The sequence below is a fragment of the Agelaius tricolor genome, unplaced genomic scaffold (assembly GCF_023055355.1).
Source record: "Agelaius tricolor isolate 1412-34295 unplaced genomic scaffold, bAgeTri1.0.p SCAF_30, whole genome shotgun sequence".
In the NCBI taxonomy this organism is placed as follows: domain Eukaryota; kingdom Metazoa; phylum Chordata; class Aves; order Passeriformes; family Icteridae; genus Agelaius; species Agelaius tricolor.
In genome coordinates this window covers 6,463,090-6,474,452 of record NW_027269290.1, presented here as the reverse complement: position 1 = coordinate 6,474,452, position 11,363 = coordinate 6,463,090, and the positions used below count along the sequence as shown (strand labels likewise).

At 56.2% G+C, this 11,363-nt stretch overlaps 1 protein-coding gene across 1 annotated transcript; it reads right to left on the bottom strand.

Moving 5' to 3' along the window:
• Positions 1 to 275: 275 nt before the first annotated feature.
• Positions 276 to 11,354, bottom strand: DEF6 (DEF6 guanine nucleotide exchange factor). The gene is made up of 11 exons (XM_071449916.1): positions 11,075 to 11,354; positions 6,811 to 6,951; positions 5,254 to 5,439; positions 3,647 to 3,874; positions 3,421 to 3,567; positions 3,161 to 3,269; positions 2,783 to 3,081; positions 2,201 to 2,367; positions 1,832 to 2,030; positions 1,223 to 1,313; positions 276 to 1,033 (listed from the first exon to the last, which is right to left on the bottom strand). The coding sequence occupies exons 1-11, from the start codon at positions 11,168 to 11,170 to the stop codon at positions 822 to 824; spliced, it is 1,875 nt and encodes a 624-aa protein (XP_071306017.1). The 5' UTR covers positions 11,171 to 11,354; the 3' UTR covers positions 276 to 821.
• Between the last annotated feature and the right edge of the window lie 9 nt (positions 11,355 to 11,363).

Sequence of the window (11,363 nt, the reverse complement as noted above, 5' to 3'; positions counted from 1 at the left end):
CCAAAGGCACAGCTGACTGGGACTGTATCTATACAGAGGTGCTTGAAAAACAAACCCAAATGACGGTGTGCTATTGGGGCTTCTTTGTTTTGTTTTGTGTCCCTCTTGGCGCTCCACACACCAACCAAAAATCTGCTGGTGGGGCCACTTTCCACAGGTTGTGGCTGATTCCTTTCAAGGGGCTCTTTCACACAGGGGAAATCCCAACCCTACCCTGCCAAGGAAAGGGGGCTGGTACCTGCAGGGCTGCTAGTGTGTGGGGCAGGAAGTCTGTGGCCAGTGGCTCCAAAAGCTTTATTGGTCATTAGTTTCTGCTAACTAAGTGGCTCCAGTACTACCACCCACTGCCAGGGAAAACAGTGGTGGCTGTAGTTAGGGACACCTGGCGTGGTGTGGGGTGACAAGAAGGCCCTACTTGGTCAGTCCAGGCGTCCTTGGCTGGTGGCAAAGCCCCACACCCTGGAGCACAGTGAGTGATGCAGAAGGGTTGATGTAGAAACCAAGGGGGAACTGCAGCCCTGGGCCACAGGGCCCCGACCCAGCAGTGGCTCTTTTTTAGTACAGGGTGTAAAACAGAGCACAAGGAATTCACTTCTTCAATCCAGAGGAGAAGGTCCCACTGCCCTCTCCCTGGGCTGCCTGAGCCTCCTGGCACGTGGTGGCTGCAGCCCTTCACTGATGGAAATGGGAGCACCTCTGCCTTGTGCAGTCCCCTGTAGGCTCTGTGCTGGTCCCCATGCAGAGATGGCCACACTGACCGTCCACCTGGAGGGACAAGCTGAGCCCTACCATTCCCAGCTGGGCTCTGCCATCCTGGTGGGCTAATTGGTGGGCTCTGTGGCCAAGGTGTCCGCATCTGGAGACGGCAACATGCTGCTGTTCCCACCGTTGCTCACGTTTTCCTTGCTGTTTTCCCTCGTGGGGTCACCGCCTTTATCCTCCACCCTCTGCTTGAGTTTGAGGGAGGAATCTCTCCGTGACAGAAGGGGCTGGTAGCCAGCAAAGACTCCTCCACTCACGTTTGTTCGCTTGTCTGGGGGTGGAGGGAAAAAGAGAATTGTTTAGCTGGGGCCCAAACTGACTGTTCAGCTGAGAAAAAAGGTTTGTGGAGCCCATCCTTGAAGGAGGCATTGCAGTATCTTCTCTCCTACCAGATGCCCCCAAAAAGGGGAAGATGGGTGGAGGTGTGGGCATGGGGTCAGCTGGCTCAGCTGTTTCCTACCTCCAGGCCCGATGGGGTGCATCAGTCGGTTCATCTGCACGTTCCAGTGCTTGACGTTGGTGCTGGCCTGTCGCAGCTTCCGCTGGGCCGCCTGCAGGGCACGGAGCAAAGGGTGAGCTGCTGCCCCATGGGCACGGAGCAAAGGGTGAGCTGCTGCCCCATGGGCACGGAGCAAAGGGTGAGCTGCTGCCCATGGGCACGGAGCAAAGGGTGAGCTGCTGCCCATGGGCACGGAGCAAAGGGTGAGCTGCTGCCCCATGGGACCACGGGCACGACTTTCCCTTCCCTGAGTAAGCCTGGATTGGAGGTTCCCTCTGGGATGGAGACCCACTTCACCCTCCTCTAGACCTTCTGCTCCCCCTCCAACCCTCCCCCCTTCACACACTCCTGCTGTTGAGATTACTTTGGACAGCACTGCTTTGTCCCAGGGCAGGACACGCTTGTCCTGTCTCAGCCACTGCATTACATCCTGCCTGCACATGGCACAGCTCAGAAACCCCCTACAGCAGTTCCAGCTTGGTCCTCCCCAGTGTGGAGGTGACTCTGGGAGGGCTGGAAAGTCCCCTGGGTTCACCATGTGAGGAGATGTGGCACGGATGTGATGCTCACCATGACATCTTGGTCCACCCGCTGCCTGTTCACTCTCACTTCTTCCAGCTGCTTCTGCGCCTCTTCCAGACACTTGTTCTTGTTCTCCATCTCCTGCTTGAGGACTTGCTTCTCCCTCTGAGTTCTGATGATATATTCTTCTTGCTCCTCCTTCAGCTTCATCAGCTGTTTCAGTTTCTCCTCTTCCTCAGCCAGTAGCCTGACAATGAAGAGCAAGAGGTGAGGATGTCCCCCTGCCACTTCTTCCCCCAGCTTTCCCTGTCCCAGCCTGCATACTGGGAACTCACCAGCACACCCCAGTCCCCGGGAGCACTGAGCTGCCCTGGGAGCAGGGCTGCCCAAGGAGGGGGAGGGATGCCCTGGTCCTACCTGGCCTGAGCATATCTCACAGCCTCCTCGTCCTGCCGCGCTTTCACCTCCTGCTGCAGGGCCTCCTGCAGCCTCTCCTGCATGTCCTCCAGCTCCAGGATGCGCTTGCGCTGCCGCTCTGCCTCGGCCTCCTTCAGGACCATCTCTGCCTGCATGGAGGCACGAGCCTGCGCGGGGACAGGAGCCATCAGTGAGCCACCACCAGTGTCCCCAGAACCCGCTTGGGCCCACCAAGTGGAGTGGGCCAGAGCAGGGGCAGCCCATGGTGACAGGTCCAAAGCAAAGCTGTTTTCCCTGCTCAGGAGACAGGCTGTGTCATTTGGAGCCAGTGCTGGCTGTGAGGTCAGAAATGGGCTCCCTGTCCAGCCTGGCACCAGCATTTGCCTCTCAGTGTCCCCCAGCTAAAGCCCCTTGAGGCAGGTTGTCTTAATCTCCTGCTCAAAGGGATCTCGGGCACAACAGAGCCCAGAGGTGATGGGTGGCAGCAACACTGTACATCCAACCTCTGGACTACCCTGGGCAAGGGAAGGAGAAGGAAGCACCCACCCCATGAGCACCACAGCCCATGTGGGATGCACTCACCTGCTCGGCCTCCCGCAGCTGGATCTCCAGGGTCCTCTGCATCTCCTCGTGCTGCTGCCTCCGCCGCTGCTCCTCCTCCTGCAGCAGGATCTCTGCCTGCCTCTGGGCCTCCTTGAGCAGCTCCAGCTCCTGCAGCTTCCTCTCCTTTTCCTCCTGCAGCTGCTTGAGCCGTTGTGTCTCCTCCTCCTTGGCCGCCTTGCGCTGCTCCCGCTGCTCCCGCTGCTCCCGGCGCTTCTGCTTCAGGTCCTTGTGCAGGGACTTCTTTCCCTCGGCCTGCAGCCTGATGGCAGTCTGGATGGCTGCAGAGGGAGGGCACGGTCAGTGGGGACAGCAGGGGGCACAGGGAAGCTGGGGAAGGGGCATGGGATGGGCACAGACCGAGCGTCCACTCCTGGCGCTGCCGGGTGTCCGAGGCGCTCATCTCGTAGGTGCGGGACGAGGTCTTCACACAGAACATGCACCTCTTCCCATCCCTGTCTGGCAACACCTGCAGGGAGGGGACACAACACAGTGTTACCCCACCTTATCCCCCCGTCTTCAGCCACAGGAGTGGCTCTCCCATGCTCATGGATGTGACATTGTGTGTTCTTGGGTCTCCCTTCCAGGGGTCTGAACAATCTGCTGTCCCTGGGCTGTACCTCCACACAGCAGTGCTTGTCCAACGTGATGCTCCCCTTCTTCTCCTTCCGTTCCTCGCTCATGTAGTAGGACAGGGCACTGGGCTTCAGCATGAACCAACGCTCTGACCAGTTCCTCCTCAGCTGGCCCTTCTTCCAGAGGTAACCCTGCGCCCGAGAGACACGGGGATCAAAACGGGGCGGGAGCAGGACAGCACTTCTGCCCCAGAATCTGTGAGCTCCTTGCCTGTTTGAGCACATCCTCGATGACCTCCTGGTACACCTCCTCCACGGCCATGCTGATGGCCTCCTGCTCGATGCCTCTGAGGAACCTCCCCGAGTTCACCATGTCCAGGAACTGCCAGACCGTGAGGCCGCCCTGGGCCTGCGGCTCCTGGGACAGGTAATCCTCCAGCTCACACGAGTTCAGCTCCACGTTCATGGCTGTGCAGATCTTCTTCAGCAGATACTCTACCTGTGGGGAGGAGGACACTCAGTGACAGTGTCTCTGTCTGGGGACAGGGCTGTCCCCACCCCATCAAGCCATTTTGGAGAGCCCAAGGTCACATCTCTCTCCAGCCTGCAGATGCAGGACCTTGATCCCAGAGGGATCAACCTTTGTGATGGTTGGGGCATCCCAGGCAGCAGGCTGGAATGGAGGAGACTGGAGCTGGGTTAGAATTTGACCTCTACTGAGAGGTTTTTCCTTTTAACCCCAAGGCTGGGATATTTTTTCTGGCTTGTCTGCAGAGTAATAAAACTCTGTAGCAGTCAAGAGCCTGAAGGAGTACAGGCCAGCACTGTTGAACACCACTGAGAGATGATGTCTCAAAGCCACAGTGAGCTTGGCACCACTGCTTCCCAAAAATCACTGGGGAGGAGCAGGGAGACAGGTCCCTACAGAGAGGAGCATTATTGTAAAACTGCAAATAAAAAGAGTCAAGGTGGTTGCTGTGGTGTGGGGAAGACTCACCCCAGCTCAAGCTTTGCTGCCAGCTCTCCTCTGCCCACAGTCTGGACTGAGACCAGTGGGTGACTGCAGGGAGCCACACAGGAAGGTGACACACAGCAGGGTCCCCACACGCAGCTGGATTTTTTATGTCATTTAATTGTGAAAGGGGCAAGAATTGAGTGCTGGTGCTCAGGATGATTCAGTTTTTCATGCTCTGGGGAACAGGAAACACCTCTCCCAGGGCACAGGAAGTGCGGTTGCCCTCCTACGTCTGCGCAGCACGGTGCTTCTTGCCTTTTTTCTCCTCTTTTCTTTTTTTTTTTTTTAATTTTGACTTTTCTGCTGATCTCAGGAGGTTGAGGGGTAGAAGACAACAGCAGCCATTTGCCCAGCCAAGTTCCTTCTGCTGAGGCCACTCTTGGCTTCTGCACGTGTGCACTCTCCCCAGATCTGCCCCCCTTCTCGAGGGGGTTTAATCTGACACCAGAGAAAGGGAGAACCTTCCCCCCTAAATGCTGTGGAATTTGGAGATTACTGTGAGGCTTTTCTTTGGCTGGCACCTCACCCTTAACGCTCTTCATGCTGGGCAGGGGCTGAGCACTGAGGGACAGCCAGGTCTGCTCGGCCACTGCCCTCAGGCAGGAGAGCACCTTGGAGGGGTCTCCCCTCTGAAGTCCCCCCTTCTCCCTGGGCAGTGGGGGTGGCTGTGGGCACAGCAGGGGTGTCCAGGGCAGACAGGCCCCTTGTCCCACCCCCAGCCTCCTCTCTCTCACCCCCTGGAACACCTCATCTTGCAGGATGCAGTGGGACACGCCAGGACGTGATGGTGTCACCCACAAATGGGGCTCTGCCAGCACATGGAGCCCTAGGAGGACGGGGCTGGGGGCAGAGGCAGGTCCTACCTCATCTGGCACCATGACAAGAGGGTATTTGTCTTCAGACAGAAAGTTGAAGAGGCACCAGAGCTTGAAAGCATCCTGGTGGGACACAACACTGTTCCCATTCCGGTCAGGTTTGTAGTTTTTCTTCGCTGTCAAGGTCCAGCAGAGTTGATCAAAATTTTCTTTGACAAAAGCACCTTCCTCCACCTGCAGGCACGAGTCAGGGGGTGAGTGGGAGCTGAAGAACTAGAGAGGGGAGTTCTGGGGAAGGAAGTGCTGGAGAGAAGAAACCTCACTCCTAAAATCTGTCCAGTGAGAAGCATGGCAGCACCAGCAGGAAGCCTGGGCTGCAGCACAGGCAGGATGATGTGGAGCTCTCATCCCCAGTGCCTCCATGGTTTGGGGTTTCTTGTTAGCCCATTCAACCACAAGGAGGAACTGAGGAGTGAAGGGAAGCCAGCAGGAATGGTGCCTCCACTGCCTCATCCCTGCTGCTGATATTTAATTGTGTCCTGGCACTGTGAGCTGCCCCAGGCAGCAGGTTTGGTGCAGATGGGTCAGCTGAGATAGGGATCAGAGCAGCTCTGGCTGTCCCTGGGTGCTCTATCCCAGCTGTGTCAGCACAGGAGCAAACTGTGGCCTGTAGCAGCAAAGCTGGAGGAAAACCTTTGGGTGGCAAAAGCTAAAAGCTTCTCTTACTAGGAAAACCCACTTCCCTCTTTTCAGGCTGCCTCTGGGATTCTATTACCATGGTGAAACCAGACGGGGTGGGTTTAAAGATCACCTTCCAAAGAACCATGTGGGCAACTGGAAGGATTTTGGCCACTCTCTGATGGGGAGATTGGGCTGGGCTGACCTGGGGCAGCTCCTGCTCTGGGCTCAGGGAGCTGGGGAAGGCTTTGCCCTTGTTTGCTGCTGACCAGATCCCTGCAGCCAAGATCAGCATTGCTGGATCAGGCTGGGCAGCTGCTGAGCAGCTCTGGGCAAGGCAGAGATGGGCACAGGGATGGGGACTGGCACAGGGACAAGAGCAGCAGGGGAGTGAAGAGTTACTGCACCCAGCTCTGGCCCCTTTCAGTGAGCACACAGTGGAAGAAAGCTGTCAGTCATTCTTCCTCTCCTCACATGCCTGGAAGAAACAGCACCCACAGACCAACCTCTGGCTGTGCCAGACAAAGCTGTCTTTGAACCACAGGAAAAAAGGGAGAAAGCCCCTTTTGCCCACCCCAACTCTGCTCCTCCTTGCAGCTCAACCTTTTCCCTCTCCTCTTTGCCAAATGAGGTCACACCTCAAAGGTGAGGATAAAAGGGGCTGATTTCTCTCTCTGAGCCCTTCAGGTAATGTGGGCAGAGGTGCTGCTCCATCCAGAGCCGTGATGTAAAGGGATGACTTCATCCTTGCCAGGGAGATGCTGAGTATGAAACATTTCTCACTCATTTTGGCTTTCACCTGAGCAGTCCCCATCTCTCTGCGCCCTCTTTCCACCCACCAAGGAATGTGATTTCCAAGAGCTAAGGGGAGCTCCCAGGAGCCTCACAGGAGGAGCAGCAGGTCTGGGGGATGACCAAGGAGCTCACCTTGTCCAGGATGTACTTGTTGAGGTAGGGCATGTAGCCCTGGCTGGACACTGGCCCATCATCATCATCACGGAAATGCTCCTCCAGTGCCACGGGGTCGTGGGGGATGCACAGCACCGTGTACAGGTTGTGAGACAGCACCTGGCCAAGCACAAGGGGTGGTGAGAATCCCCAAGGTGCCACCCCCTCAGTCACCCCCCTGCATGGCATCACCTCCCAGCAGCCACTGCATCGAGGCAAAATTTCCAAATGTAAACTTTAGAGAATCATTTAGAAACAGGCAACAATCGAGGATTTTTCCTCACTAGTTTCTTTTCTTGGCACATGAGGAACTTCTTTCTTGAAAGGTCTGTTTCAAACCTCTCAGAGCAAACAGGACTCGCTCTGATCTAGAAAAGCTGATAAGCCACCCCCAAAAGCTATGCATTTGGCACAACCAGGGCCCAGCCTGGCACCAGCTGTCTGCTGGGGACACAGAAAGATGGAAACATGAAAATAGGAAAGACTGGTGAGAAACTAAGCAAAGGTTTTGTCTGGAATGGAGACCTGGAGACACACCATCCCCAGAAATACACAGCAAGGCTTGCCAACAGCCCACTTTGTTCAAATCCCCCCAAATAAAGCATGTTTACAAGCTCATGGATTTCCCAAATGCTGGAAAGCCTGGAGCAAGGCTGCCCGTGAGCACCAGCAGCATCTCTAGCTTGTGATGCTCTCCTTGCCTTTACATCCCAGGAGCAGGAGATGGTTAAACAGACTGACACCTCCCCACTGCACCAGGATCTGCCAATGCAGCTTGCCAAGGGCTCAAAGAGGGGCTGGAGGAGATGGAACAGCATCCCTACTCTGAGCAGGGCTGGAAATTTCCTCCCAGCAGCAGAGGAGCTGCCCGAGGCCACGATGGCTGCTGCAGCTGGAGACAGTTCTTGCTCGACCAGATTTTCATTCTCTTTTCCACCCTCTGGACCAACGGGATCAGCAGGACTCCACCCTGTGCTCACACAGCAGGGCCATAGCCCCGAGCACTGCTACTACACTGTGCCTTTTGGGGTCACTGCAGCCCCAGGGTCCACACAGTGCTGGGAAGGTCTAGGAATACCATGGACATCCTCCAGCATGGCAACAAGTCCATCAGGGTGAATTCAAAGTTTGGGAATCGTATCCCATTCTGTGTTTCCACCGTGGCCCTCATCTCCATCCTTCACCCCTCCTCCCAGAGCACCCCTAAAAATCCCTGTGAGGTCTCACTTGTGACCCCGGCCATGGGGGACACCCTGAGCCCCTCCATCCATCCTGGCACCCTGTGACCCCAAGCCCCTGTCACTAACAAATGGGGAGGAAAGCCCTGACCTGGGCAATGGTGGCATGACTGGAGCTGGGAGAGCTGAGAAACCCTTGCAGGCTCTGAAACGGTGAAGGAGGAGAACAGCAGGGAAAGGGATGCTAGGAAAGCAGTTTGCTGGCACCTAACCCTAACCCTAGCCCTAACCTTTCCCCTGTGGCATGCAGGGGATGGCTGGGGGTCAGAGGGCTGCCTGACTCCTCCTAGTGCCCTAGATTCCTCTGGGCAGCAGCCGTGTTTGTGCTCTCCACCCTCTCCCACCGCTGGCACACCCATTACCACGAGCAGAGGTGCCCAAGAGCACCAGGGCAGTGCTCGGTGTTTCCAGCCATGCATGGCCACCCTGAGGGACCACACCCCAGCCCTTCCAGCCTGGCCAGGGAGGGGATGCAATGTGGATGCCACGGGACAGAGAGAGAAATGGCAAGCGTTTCTCACAGTGGCTTGTGAGAAGTCTTAAAGAGCTAGAAAGATGTGATAACTTGTTGACTAAAAACAATTTGCAAGTGGTGTTTTTCTACTTTATTTTTCTGTTCCTCTCAAAGACAGTGCGTGAGAAAGATGTTTCTGTTAGTTAGCCAATAGAACAGAATCTATCGTACCACTCTATAAAAACCACACAGTTCTTTTGAATAAAGCCTTCTCTGCCTTTTCTACGACCCTGCCTCTCGTCTGTTCCTGCCCCGACCCTGGCCCAAGAGTGACAATGCAACGGCACTGAGAGCACAAACCCTTCCCAGGAGCAGAGCTGGGGCTGTGGCTGTGCTGGGAGCAAAGCTCCCCGAGCTCTCGGGGCGCGCAGCACCCGAGCGACCGCAAGCTGTCCTTCCTTCCTTCCTGTGCACACACGCACATACAGACACACACCTCCACATCTGCACACGCCTGCCTGCTCTGAGGTGCCCCAGCAAGGAGCACAACGGCTTCCCACAGCTGTGTCTTCATGCTGGAAACCCTGGCAGGTTCACAGCACTGCCCAGAGCTGGGTTTAACACAGAAAACGCAGCAGGGCCCTTCACACTCTTCTTCTTAGCAGAATACGCCAACATCACGCTCATGAACACACTAATTACTATTCTGTTCTTTAACCCAAGCCTCTTCAACCTCCCTCAAGAACTGTTCCCTGTTGTACTAGCCACAAAAGTCCTGCTCCCATCAGCAGGATTCCTATGAGTTAGCTCCGCTCTCCCACCCAGCTCTGTCCTCTCAGTGCAAGCCCGGTGTCTCCCACCCCTGCTCAAGACCCTTCGTGCAGCAACACGCCCGGGTGAGGGAGCACAGCCCAGCTCAGGGCTCAGCAGCCCTGGAGGGGTTTGGAGAGGGCTCAGTGGCTTTAACACTTCATTGCTCAGAGCGGCGAGACCCCGGATTCCTCCCTCACTGAACTGCGGCTGGCCTGTGTAGGCTGGGGCAAACTCGAGTATTTCTGTGGGTGGAAACGAGCTCTGCCTGGCCTGGAGACAGTGGGAAAGTCACTCAGAGCTGAGCTGTGCTCTTCAGCGACCTGCTGCCAACCCATCCTGTCACTGATGGCGTGTGGGAGAACATCCTCTCCCCTCTCAAGTGTCCCCCTGGTAAAGTCACTTTGGAGGTGCCATCCCCAGCATCACCACAGCCACAGACCCTGCGTGAACTGTCCGTTAAACTGCCATTAAAATCAGAGGCTCTGTGGCTTCAGCATTGTACCTGGTGATAGAGATCTCTCAAGACAAGCACTGCTACTGCTTTTGGGTCCATCCCATGCCCGGGCCAGACTCTGGACCCAGAGCAGTGGTGCAGGGGTTGCTGTGAAGGAAGCACAGCAGCCCCTCTCAGGGATTAGCAAACAGAATTAAGCTCTGGCCTACTTTAGGATTTTCCTTAATTCCTTCAGCTATTTCTACAGTTTTAGCAGGGGAGTGTGGCTCGCAGGGCTCATGCCACAAGTTCTGGGGGGCAGCCGGAGGCTCTGAGCCGCGAAGGCTGAGCAGGAAGAATCTTCCTCCCGCTGCTTCTCCTCCAGATCCCTGCAAACAAAACTCCTCATTCTGGGGCAAAACACACCCCCTGCCAAAGACCAGCACCTTCCCTGCAGTCTGTCCTGGGGAAGCACTACAAAATAAAGGGAATGGAGGAAAAGAGGGTCTTTTTGCAGTGGTTCAAAACGGTCTCACAGCCTGGCAGCAGCTGCCATGTCCTGACGCAATAGCTCCCCGTGCTCAGCATGCTCCTGCTCAGGTCTCTTCTCTCATCCCAAACCCTGGTACCAACCAGCATTTCCAACCCCAATGCCAGCCTAAGAACCAAAGGAGATGAAAAAAACACATTCCCACCACGTGCAAAGGTTAAAAAAATCAATTATTCTCAGAGCCAAGGGGCTCCCTGGTGGGTGCCAGCAACCCTGGCCTGGGGGCAGACAAAAAGGTTTTTAAAGCTGTGATGGGTTTGATGAAAGACTGAGGGCATGAGCCCTCTAAAAGCTGCTAAGAGTGGAAAGAGGGGAAAGCGGAGAGTTTTTAGAAGTGCTGTGTTACTTCTAGCCACAGCACTGAGGAGTTTTTGTTATAAAACAACCTGTCCCTACCTCCCAACCCACAGGCTCAGCAAGGAGGAACACAGGTGCTCCGGCAAGCAAGAAAATGGAAACAGAATTTGGGCTCTTAGCTGGCCATAAAAAGCACAAGAAACTGATAACTAAAATATAGATTTCTTATCATTTTCACCTAGAAAACACATCTGAGCATGAATCCCCCCCACCCCTTTTTTTTAAAGGGAGATGCCACAGAGCCTGAGAACTTCACCAGGAAGCAACAGCACGATCTTATTGATCTTAATATTCAACAATTTCTCCGTGGAAACCCGCGGGGATGCAGAGCAGCCCCGGGCTCGCTCCTCCGCTCGCTCCCACCCTCCCTCCGTGCGCCGGCAGCTCCGGGGACTCACTTTGAGCTGGGATTTGGACACCTTGCCGCTCTTCTCCACGTCCAGGGCGGTGAAGGCGTACCAGATGGACTTGAGCAGCTCGGCTCGCAGGTCCATGGCTGGCGGCGGCGGCGGCGGCTCTGCCGAGCCCGCGGATCCGGTTCCTGGAGCCGCCCGGGCGGGCGGGACGCGGGGCGGGAGCGCCGCCTGCCCGGGGCTCCCCGGGAACCCCCGGGCCCCATCGCCGCTCCCCGGGGCCGGGGCTCGGCGAGCCTCACTGAGCTCGGCCCGCAGAGCGAAAGCTCCGTGG

What these genes read in the sequence shown, in the direction of transcription:
- DEF6 (XM_071449916.1), bottom strand. Translation starts at nt 11,170, where the DNA reads ATGGACCTGCGAGCCGAGCTGCTCAAGTCCATCTGGTACGCCTTCACC. An exon ending in ACAAGTACATCCTGGACAAG is followed by an intron (nt 5,440 to 6,810) that starts GTGAGCTCCTTG and finishes TCGTGCCTGCAG; the next exon opens with GTGGAGGAAGGTGCTTTTGT. An exon ending in GTGAGATATGCTCAGGCCAG is followed by an intron (nt 2,031 to 2,200) that starts GTAGGACCAGGG and finishes CTTCATTGTCAG; the next exon opens with GCTACTGGCTGAGGAAGAGG.